Raw genomic sequence first — 12265 nt, 5'->3', positions numbered from 1 at the left:
CATCAGATCCGATCATCACTGACATATACCGCGTTCTTTATTCTCTCTCTGTTAACACAAATTACAACCGGTCCAATAGAAGCCCCCCCCCCCCCCCCCCCCCCCCCCCCCCCCACCCCCCAAAAAAAACAACCTCTAAACGCTATCGAAATCGTTTTCTTCTTGCATTCGTTTGATGGAGCAACGACAGATATGCGGCTATTCATTGAAAACACATTGTTAAATTGTACAAGTTTGATACTTTAAAGCAGGCTCGATCGTAAAGATCACGTGACACTAACTAATGTTTACATGTGTAATCTTCGAACTGGTAGTAAGGTTCTAAAAACAGTGATATACATCTAGAGCAGAGTGTGGATATTTTTTATCACTAAATTCTATTGTAGGACAATCTTAAATATATCACTTATATTTCTTTTTCATAAAAAAGTGTCCGAAAAAGAGCAAGTAACCCGTCTTTATTACTGTTATAATTTAGTCATTAATGGGGAAATGGATGGGATATAGATTGTAAAACAAGCAATCGGGGAAAGTTATTTGGGAATTCACACTTATAACATTTATGATAACAAACAAATAGGATCATCAATGGATTTCTACTTAGATTGATGAGACGAGACGAGACAAAGGTTCCCCTACCTGTAAGACTGGGGTCGTCTGACTTGACCTTGGTTTTCCTCTTCACTGTGAAGGAACATCAATCAAAAAGTTATAGAATATATTTCAATTTCTAAATAATCTTTGATAATTGATACATTTGGTACCATCCATATACATGATTCTAAGATGTCACAGGCAGAAATATTAATCTTATTAGTACATTGCACATGTATTTTGTTCCTTCGTTACTTGGGAGTCCTTTTTTCGTCGAATGTTTTGATAGTATGCTAAAATTTTTGCACTTTAATGGAACCTTAAAATATTATGGTTTCAAGTGAAACTAGTTTGTGCAGATTGATAAAACACAAAAACACATAAAACACTTTTACCAATCTTTCAAATGTTAATGAAATGTGTAATTTCTTTACTGACAAATTCCATGATGCTATTGATAAATGTATACCATCCAAAGAAATACTAGTACGCGACAGTGATAAACCGTGGATGAATGGAATGGTTAGACGTAATATAAGGAAAAGAGACAGACTTAAAAAAATAATGTTTAATAATAATTCAGAGTCCAATAAGAATAAATACAAACATATGAGGAATAAAGTAAATAATATGATAAAGAGGGCTAAAGAAATATTTTATGAAAACATTAACACAGTTATAGACAATAGTAATAACAACCCAAAAGTGTATTGGAAACTTCTGGGAAACCTTATCAGAGGTAAAAAAAAAACACAGATATATCTCCCCTACTTGATAGTACTACAAATGAAATTATATATGACAACAATAGGAAATGTGAACTGTTGAATAATTATTTTAGCTCTGTGTGTACCCAGTCAGAAAATGTCATAGATAAAGAATTACCTTTTTTTTGAAAATAGGACAGATTCTATTTTATCAGAAATACATATAGTTTCCAGTGAAGTTGAAGACATTATAAAAATTCTAGATGTTAAAAAAGCGTCAGGTCCTGACGGTATTAGCCACAGAATGCTACAATTACTCTCAAGTGAAATCTCTATACCACTTTCTTTTATATTAAATTATTCTTTGTCATCGTGTATATTTCCTGAGAGCTGGAAAATTGCTCATGTCATGCCTATATTTAAGGCCAATGATGCAAGCATTGTCTCCAATTACAGACCTATCTCGCTGCTAAGTTGTATAGGTAAACTTTTTGAGCGTGTAGTATATAAGCATATCTACAATTTTTTAATCGAAAACGACCTTATTTATAAGTATCAGTCTGGATTCCTACCAAATCACTCCACAACACATCAACTTATTGAAATATATCATTCAGTCATTTCTTCCTTAGAAAATTATGAACATTCTATCTTAATTTTTTGTGATTTTTCTAAGGTATTTGACCGCGTGTGGCACAAAGGCCTCTTACATAAACTCGACAATTATGGTATCTCTGGACCTCTTCTTCGTTGGGTGGCTAGTTATCTTTCAAAAAGAAAACAAGCTGTATTTATCAATGATTCACTTTCCTCTCTTAAGCCTATAAATGCTGGTGTCCCCCAAGGGTCAGTTATTGGTCCACTTTTCTTTCTACTATACATAAATGATATTTCCTGTAATCTTTCATCTCTATCTAGGCTTTTCGCTGACGATACTTCTCTATCCTACGCGTCATATGACCTCAACCTTATTGAGACGGAGGCTAAACGGGACTTATTAAAACTTGAAATTTGGTCCAATGAATGGCTTATGTCCTTTAATCCTAATAAAACCGAGGCCCTCGTAATATCAACTAGACAACTTCCTTTTGTTCCGTCCTTTACATTCGACAATACCCCGATTAAAATAACAAACCACCATAAACACCTAGGAGTCATTCTTTCTGATGATTGTAAGTGGAACGTACATGTAGAATCTATAGTCAATAAAGTAACTAAATATATAGCCACCCTCCGTAAATTAAAACTTATCTTAAACAGGAACACATTAGAAAAAATGTACCTTACCTATATACGACCATTACTTGAATATGCATGTGAAGTATGGGACAACTGCGGTACAACAAACTCATTGTTATTAGAAAAGATAAATCTAGAGGCCGCAAGAATAGTCACAGGGCTGCCCATATTCACAAAAAAAAGAGTTCTTATATCTGGAAACCGGTTGGTTACCCCTTTCGAAGAGAAGAGATGCTCGAAAACTTTCCTTATTCTATTCTATAGTAAATAATCTGGAACCTACTTTTCTTATCGACCTACTACCAATGTATATTGGCAACATAGCTCCTTATAATTTACGAAATGCAGATTTATTTAGGGAACAACACTTTCGTCTACAACTATCAAATAACTCCTTCTTTCCTTCTACTTCAAAACTTTGGAATGACTTACATAACACTATCAGAAACTCGCCTACCCTAAGTTCCTTCAAATCTAAATTAAAAAAATCTATGACAGTAAACAATATATATGACAAGCATTTTATCAGTTATGGTCCTCGAAAACTAAATATTCTACACAACAGAATAAGAAATCGAGCAAGTGCACTAAGCTATGATCTTTTTAGAGCCAATCTCGTTGATTCACCTACTTGTCAATGTGGACATCCCTGTGAAGATTCCTATCATTTTTTCCTTAACTGTCCCCTGTATAACAACTTAAGAGGAACTCTTATTGCTGACTTAACCTGGTACGGTCCTGTTAATGTAAATATACTTTGCAATGGTGACACGAATATCTCCTCAACTGACAATATAAAAATCGCCAAAGTTGTGCAAAACTTCTTGAGTAGGTCGGGAAGATTCGACTAATCATCACTTCCTATCCCCCCCCCCCCCCCCCCCACCCCCCCCCTTCTTTTCATACTATTTTCCTATAATAAAAAAACTTAATCCAAAATGCTCCATTTATCCATATAATATAAAAATGTTTTTTCTTCTAATCGATTAAGTATATTTGAATTCATTCCAAACATTTATATGTCGTGATCTTTCCCGATGCAGTCATTTAACTTTATATGTACGTATCTCCTCCTCCTTCCCCCCCCTCCCCCCCCCCCCCCCTCTATTGTTTATTATTTTGTTATTATAATGGGAGAAGTCGTTTATAAGTTGGAAAAACTTGCTGACTAATCCCTTTGTCATTACTATATGTCAATAAAATATGTTTAAACTAATATTGTGAGGATTTTTTTCGTCCCTTTTTAGATATAGATACAATTATTTTTCCTCTAAAATAGAATTTAGGTATAAATTTCCAATTTAAAAGCAAATGCAAATAAAATCGAAAACTTTAAAACAATAAGTTATTACAAAAATATCTCAACAGTACAATATTCCTAAGGGATTTATATAAAGTATGTAAATATAGAAATCAAAATAAAATTTTTGAAAAAAAAACACTTTGATTTTACTGTGCTGATGCTAGCACAAAGGATTAGGCAACAGACGCAGTCATCCCCCCCGATATATATATATATATGAATAGAGTTCATGTAAAATAACGATGTTTTTTTTATGTTTAAAAAAAACTTTTTTTTTTTTCCTTTTTGTTATTTAAACAACACCAATTTTAAATGTTAGTGACTTCATAACACGTTCACAAGCCCCTATAGCTCAGTGGTTAGAGCACTGGTCTCGTAAACCAGGGGTCGTGAGTTCGACTCTCACTGGGGGCATGAGACTTCTTTTTAATCCAGTGATGAAGCATTCTATTTTTACTAAATAAATAATCCCTAGTTGTGCCATTAGAGTTATGCCCCTTGAGTCAACTTACCCGTTTTGTGCGGTTCTAGCGGTGTCTCTTCCTCTGAAATAGTATACCAAGTGTTCAAGCAAAGAGTTAAAATGTTAATACTATCTATTGCAGTATTGGTATTAATATCTTGGATTTTTATTTTTTCTGTGATGAACGTCTCCAGTAAAAGGGCGTATAAAAACTTCCCTAAAGCAAAGTGGCCATTGTTGTCGATACAGTAAATAGCGTTACCATGTAAAAACTGTAAAGACGGTATTTCAAGTGATTTAATAATAACAAATAGTTTTTTCGAAATAAATTTAATACACTTTCAGCTTTGAAAAATCTAATGACTACACATAGAGTACATACAGTAAAGGTACTTTTTCAGTGCGCCCTAATTGTGGCGCAAAAAAAATTGAAGATAGGCGCATTGATTGAATTATCGTATCTTTTTAATTACTATCAAAAATAATAAATATGAAATGTTATTAACGCAATAATAAGATAGCACAAAGCTTCCCGCGCGAAAATATGATTGCCGCGAAAATGTGGACGTTTCCAGTATTATTTTGTTCATACACCCGTAAACCGAACCCATCACCGAGGAGTTATCTCCCTTTAACCAGCCTTTACCAGCGTTCACCAAATGACAATACATTGCTAGTCGTATTAGGTATATAGCAAACAAACAATAAAATGACTTCATTAGGGTATATCTACCTTTTTCTAACTACTGTCTATCTACAAGGAATACATCCATTACTCGGTAATAACATTAAATGTACCTTTCTGGAGACACCTTCGGCAATTTCAAATTGATGTTTTCCCAAATCCTAGAAAAAGTAATAATTATGCATTGATTCAATTAACACACATACACACTGCCCTTGATCCATTTAAGTGTATCACATAGAAGAATTTATTTTGATTGACGATCATCTGTTTATTACCAATTCTATAAACCATCACCAAGGTGTGATAAAAATTTGTTCAACTTAACGATAATTTAGTTCTCTAAATTCACTCACTTATCTAAGTGTTTTTCAATTATGAAAATGCAATTTCAATCATTCCGTGATATATTTCAATATTATCTTCATATCAAACAAATTTTCTTTCTATTTTCGTAAATTTGGAATTTTAGATATTTGAATTTATTTAACTCGTTAAGTTGAAACATTTTGAACAACTTCTAAGAAAGTGCCATTTTGTCAAGGGTTTAATTTATAAATTACTCACCAATCATATTCCATTTGTAAATGTCACTTCAATTATGCATATCAGGATACAATAGACATTTAACCTTCACCTTTCATATGCATTTAAATTATTTCATATTTTTACCATAACCCTAATGCCATGCTTTAATTCATTTAAATAATCACACGGTTCCGAATATGCAAATGTACTTGACGGTCTTTGGAAAACCAATTTTGAATTTGTAATAATTGGCTTTACCACCACCCCATCCAAATATTCATATTTCTTTTGGCCTATTTCCTGATTCGCTTATATACATATAGTACCCACACTACAGACAGTTAGCATCACCGATGAGTCCTTGAACGACGAAACAACTGTTTGATTAAATTCCCTTTATTTTGGCTCTACTCAATCTAACTGTTAATTGGAATTGAAAGATGGTTTTATCTTGTGTGTTTTTTTGTACAATCATATGTTGGATAAAAATAAAATATTATTTTTACATCCCCCATGCACCTTTATAATAAAACGTCAATGCGTTGAAATTTGCGCAGTAAATCCATTTCATGTAGCGTAACTAAATCGTAATATCATTGCGTCATCACTCATGTCACGTATTTCAAACTTAATTCACGATTTATCTTTTTTAAATCTAAAATTTAAATGAATGGGCGCGTTTGATGGTAATTTCTCTTCATGTGATGAAGTGAGAAAAATATCAATGTGTAGGCTTACAGTCCAACACCCGATAGTTAGGTTAAATCGTCACTGTCTATATATCACAAAAGGATTATTCATCACTAAATATTTACATCTCTCCCTTTTTCAGTAGTTACCAATGTCGTAACACATCCTTAATTTCATTTTCTTCGTACTATATTTGTTTTATGTTAACATAAGGGTTGTACCTCATTTTGACTGCGTATACGGTAGGGAATGTCCGTTGCCAACTGCAGGCATACTACCCTTTAAGCAGTCAAAATGAGGTACACTCCTTAAATATGACGTTTCTAGATTAATTTTGATCAAGTTTTAGGCAAAAAAAAAAAAAAAATGAACAAGTACATTTCACTATACAAAATGGCACTTAAAAATCACCTTAAAACCAGAAAAAAACATGTTCATATTAGATAAAAAATATCAAAGACACCGGCACGACATTCCAAACATTATCCCAATATTAACAACATGTTATGCAAATATCGAATAGAAAACAAAATCCCTCCCCCACACGACTCACACACAAGTTTAATAACCAACGCTTAGGTTGAGTCTAAAGTTTGACCTGCTGAAAAACAGAAATGGCTATTTGATAATCGTCCTTGACTAGTTCAACACTGACCTCTGTCTATCGGCCGAATCGTTGGTGGGTGGTCGACTTCCTCTTTGACTTGACCGGAAATTAGAGTTCTTTGTGGACGGTCTGCTGTCGCGTAACTTTGGGAGGATCTCTTTGGCCATGTTGAAATCCTCCAGGGGATCAACCAGCCTCAATGTGGTTTTCCGAGTAGAAACATCAATGAGGGAGTCGTCAAACTGGATCCGGGAGGGATACAATCATAGTTAATCATCGACGAGGGAAGGAACTCGATAGTTTATTTATCAGAGGGAATCATGCTAATGAAACACGTCGGATAAGCATCAGAGAGGTATTCCTAGACAGAATTTAGTCAGTTTAGCATAAGTGATGAATTTAGACGTTAAGTTATCGTCAATGTTTAATTTAAGTTCTGAAGTCAATGTTTGGGAAAGGAAAACTCATGTAATTTGTAAGTATCCGGTAGAATATTATCGGGAAACCTGAGAAATTCAGACATAAAATGGTAATAATTAATGAATAATGAATTCGTCAAATTAATACTAAAGTGGAATTGTTCATTAATTCATATAAAGAAGAAATCAATGATCAAGTTAACGTAATTGATGATTTAATACGTCAAATTTAGGAAGGAATTTAAAAATCTATTAGAATCATATAGATTGATATGAAATATCCGCATCTTAAAATATAGTGGTTAATTTAAAGATTCTGGGTTTCCATGATTTATTTAGTTTCCCAAGGTAGAGGGTCACAATTTACAGAGTACAAATACTATTCTGTGCTCTGAATGATTATCATTCGGATGTCAAATGAAAGAAAGACATATCTGGAGTGACATATACTTACATCCTTGTCGACCCAGCTATAAGGCACCTGCGGCTGCATATCCTCCTTTGGCTGGAAATAAAGTCATTTATCAAAAGGCAATACCCAAAAATATCAGTCCAATGACAACACGAAGCATTGCGAATGTAATATCCTCCACATCATGTGTGATGCGGAAAATTCCATGTTGTACATGTAACAAGAAGAATGTTTGCGTGAAAATTTGCCCTTTCAATGTTTGTAAGTGTTCGTGAGGGTGCAGTTTCCAACAATTATAGATTTACCGAAATTTTAACTTCCGTATTTTTGGGGATCGTGATATCAAGACACATACAGTTTGTTGGTTAATAAGGTTGTACCCTGTAATACTCACGCAGTTGATGACGTATTCCGGCACTGACGTGTCATAGTAACCCTCTAAACTGTTCCATATAAACGGCTTATAACCTTCTCTGAAAAGAAAGAATGATTTTCTGCTAAAATTCATGTTGCTATATGTCTTGTATCTATTTTATCAATTATAACTGCGCATTTATTTCTAATGGGCTATATTTGAAGAAAACAACGATTGCATTTAAATGAATGTATTGTAACGTACACCCGGGGGACAATGGGGCGGTCACCAATCCAAGAGCTGACCACGCTCGATGTTGCTTAACTTCGGTACACAGACAGGACACTCAGCCGCACAGCCACAGCTAGCTGTTGGACTATGCAGCTGAAATGCCCATATCCATGAACCATCACATTACCCCCTTCGCCGATAAGCTTCGATGGGTTCAACCTGGCATCCTCAGCAAACACAACTGTCCCTCTTGTTGTTATAGCGGTGCCGCCTCGTGACCAGATCCCCTAGTCATCAACAAGTCTCCAGGAACACTGTGCTTCCCATGCTGTCCGAGGGCATCCTACAGGCTACCAGGCCCGTTCGACTTCGCAGCCACCAAATGTAACGTGCACCGGGAAACAACGGAGCGGTCACCCATCAAACAACGTTGCTTAACTTCGGTACACAGACACGACACTTAACCACACAGCCACAAAAGTCAGCTATATGTAGCTGAAATGCTCATATCCATGAACCAGCGCGGTATTTAGATCACGGATAAATCATGATATGTACCCTTATTTCGCTAATACTAGTGATCTAATGTTAACGAGAAGGGATTAAATGGACAGAGGCTTTGTCGATCACCCATTGAATCATACTGATTGAACTCAATATTGTGAAATTCATTTTCCCCCGGATATTATTCTTTTCTAAAACGAGACTATGGATATAAGTAGACCCCCTTGGAAGCAATTAACATTGCATTATTACATGCTTGTTGTAATAAAAACTATCAATGTATGAATTTTTAACCTTTTATAACAAACTGGTATACTAGTCTATAAAATAATACGAATGAAAATCCCAAACTGAATAAGGAATCTGGTTTTGCTTATCAACATTTAATTTAAAATTGAAAACAAATCCATGCTACATTTTGCAGATTTAGATCATTTTGATAAAACAATATAGATCTACAACATATCTACCGAATTAAAAGGAAATTTCTGATGAGTCATCAAGATAAAATAAAAACATACGCTATCAGAGGGATGAAAAAGGCATGCTTACGTTTTCGTTGTAAATTCTACCATAAATCCGATAAGTGGTGTCGGACATGTGTACAGCTGAATCGTAATATATCTAGTTCAGCAACATATGTTATCAAAAGAAAGGTAAATATAAGGATTTTTATGATGTATGAAATGACATAGTGATATCTATTTATATATTCTAAATTGTTTAACGTCCTATCAACAGCTGAAGTCCTGTAAGGATGGTCTCCTCTGTGTGTGGGACGCATGCGTGTGAGTGTTTTATGTCTGTGTGTGATATAGATGGGTTCTTATGGGAATAGTGCTTTGTCTATTTCTCCTTGTATTAGCGCGGAACTGGGGCCCATTTTATCAAAATATTAAAAACGGAATAATACAAATTTGTGCCTGTAGATACTAATAAGTCATGAATATGCACGGTACTACATGTATATTATACTTACTTCGGAGGGGCTCTAGGGATCTTTACTCGCTCCTTATCTATTCCATCCTTCACTCGCTTGAGTTGGACCTTGTAGGTGTCCCTGAGAGGCATCCTGACAAATCTATGGCGTAAAACAAACAATACAACATGCGTATAATTTGAACATTAATACAAATGTATGAACATTGCAAAATGATAGGGTTAACTGTCGTCGGTGGAAGTTGTAAAAATGTCGATGGTATCGCAAAGGAGGGGCACCAATTATCATTTTAGTCCAAAATTGACTTTAAATTAGCTAAAACAGTAATAATTGCGATTTTTGATATCTGAAATGTCTGTGAGCTCAGAAAAAATCTGATTATTTGAAGAGCAAACACTATGCAACTGCATGACATTTAAGTATATCATTCAAAATATGCTTATCAATGAGGGACCGTAGAATGACCCTAATTGGCACGCCTACTAGGCCTTTTACTGTTCGACCTTTCCCGTGTATGTAGCCACAATGCTTCAACAAATCGGCTATATTTTCAATCATTGATGAATTAGTACAGATTTAACTACATGTATTTCACAGTCTCTTCATACCGACACATCGCTCCAACAACTCGGCGACACGAATAATGGGCCTGAGCGGCGATTACAATAATTAGATTCATTTCTTTATCTATTTTCTTAACAGGCTAGATTTACGGCAACAGACAATTTTCAACTGAAAAACTCAATGAAAAGGTTTTTGCTGCGAAGCATTTAAAGTGAAAAGATAGCTGTTTACGTATACATGTACATATGCTATAATCAAATATTTACATTTCTATTGTATCAACAAGATTTACGGCCACAAAAATGTTTAAGCTGAATTGAAATAAATGATGAAAAGGCTATTGTTGTGAAGTGCTAAGAATAGAAAAGAGAGCTGTTACATAAATATTTATGAAATTAAACAATATAGCTCGTTAATACAATAGCAATGTATAATGATCAACTTTAGGTAATTTAAGGCCGACGCCTCCTTACATGGGGCCAATTCAAGAGTCATTTCGAAGTAATATTTTTTCCACTGTAAAGTCATTTTGCACGTAAATTAGCATTAATTTCTCTCTTAGCAAGTTGTGTTCCTTTGTCCATTTGAACACTGATCTTAACGAAGTAAGTACCAAAGTACATTTGTATCATCTTGAAAGATTTTATTACGTTATTATGAAAACAGAAGTCAAAACTTTCCTCGAAAGGGGCGAACGCCAGGCACATAGCTCAAACCAGAACCAGTGTCAAGAGATATATTAGAACGCATATAGTTTGTTTGGAAAGGAACGCAGGGGAATATCCAGAATTTTATAACGTCTGGCCAAATATGGGCAACGGGAATAATTTCTACAACCTTAAGTGCCTGAAAGGACATTTGGTTATGTTTCTTTTTTCATAACAGCTATCATTTTCCTTTAAAATATGTTGACACTTTCATGAAATAAACATGGCAACAATGTAAACATGGTTGTATGTCAATTTCACTCAGCGAAACAGTATAGTTATGGAGTTTAACAAAACAAACGAATGACGTTATAAACTGTGTACTTACTGCTTTCGGTTATACATAATTCCAATATTTCTTTTGACATATATAAACAAAATTCCTGTCACTTTTAGTACATAGAATCACACCAAAAACATCGTGTCAAGTCAAGATCCATTTCGTCCTTGACCTTTAAATATAGTCCAACAAGTCAACGTCATAAGCCGCAATGCTTATTGTTCTATATATCACTTTCTGTATATAAATCATGATGTGTTCATCAACATTTAAAACAAAACTTTTAATTCCTTATCTGAACGGTTTTGTTTTCGTCAAATACTTCTGTACGAATTCATTTTAATTCGTTTTAGGTTTCTTGTAAGTTGACAATTATTCTGTATTTAATCCCTTTTAATACGAGGCTCCCGATGAGCTAGATCAAGACACGCACATTTATAATCTCATGGTTCAGAAATTACTTAAAAATTATATAAATCATTAATCTAAAAAGATAAAATGTATATACGAAAATATCATATGACAAAATGATCAGGGCCAACAATATAAAATATAAAACAAGAAATATTTCTATAAAGACAAAATAAACCCTCAAACAATGCCTCTCTCTCTCTCCCGAACATTGAGGCTCATATTCATTACATTTTTATCACATAGGATTTACGCCTTTGGCTTTGAATACCTCCTACTATTTATATGTTTTGTGTGTATACCGTTGTACTATTGTAGGCTAATCCTCCGTTTTGACTGCATGCTATGTTTGATAAATCGGCCCAGATTTACAATAGTGTTGAGTTAATTTCGTCTAAAATCCGTCTATGGATTAAAGGTATAGAGGATCAGTCGTGTCGATGTGCCATGACTTTTCATCGGATTTAATCAATACGCCTTAGTCTTTTTCCGTTCTCGTTGATAATATCATAATGCTCTACTGTATGTGTATAAGTTCTACCTCTATTGATTACTTCACAGACACATTGGAATTACCTCCCTTTAGTAGATTGAAATTCGGTACAGCTTAAAACGACTTCACTTTA

At 34.4% G+C, this 12265-nt stretch overlaps 1 protein-coding gene and 1 non-coding gene across 4 annotated transcripts in view; one reads left to right on the top strand and one right to left on the bottom strand.

The window, feature by feature from the left end:
• Nucleotides 1-12265, bottom strand: part of LOC117316654 — a 28298-nt gene that overhangs the window by 4481 nt on the left and 11552 nt on the right. The window contains exons 1-8 of one of the 3 annotated variants that reach the window (XM_033871354.1): nt 11277-11653; nt 9717-9818; nt 8042-8120; nt 7690-7740; nt 6865-7058; nt 5105-5152; nt 4356-4388; nt 640-684 (exon numbers count right to left, since the gene is read on the bottom strand). In XM_033871354.1, coding sequence (XP_033727245.1) covers nt 640-684; nt 4356-4388; nt 5105-5152; nt 6865-7058; nt 7690-7740; nt 8042-8120; nt 9717-9818; nt 11277-11293 — 569 coding nt within the window. In that variant the 5' untranslated portion in view covers nt 11294-11653. Of the gene's footprint in view, nt 1-639; nt 685-4355; nt 4389-5104; nt 5153-6864; nt 7059-7689; nt 7741-8041; nt 8121-9716; nt 9819-11276; nt 11654-12265 lie in introns of those variants that run through there. The other 2 variants (XM_033871356.1, XM_033871355.1) reach the window with 2 other exon arrangements.
• Trnat-cgu lies at nt 4185-4257 on the top strand. The gene has a single exon. It is a non-coding gene; the product is annotated as a tRNA-Thr (tRNA).

The sequence above is a fragment of the Pecten maximus genome, chromosome 18 (assembly GCF_902652985.1).
Source record: "Pecten maximus chromosome 18, xPecMax1.1, whole genome shotgun sequence".
NCBI classification, from domain to species: Eukaryota; Metazoa; Mollusca; class Bivalvia; order Pectinida; family Pectinidae; genus Pecten; species Pecten maximus.
This window is presented reverse-complemented; position numbering and strand designations above follow the sequence as displayed.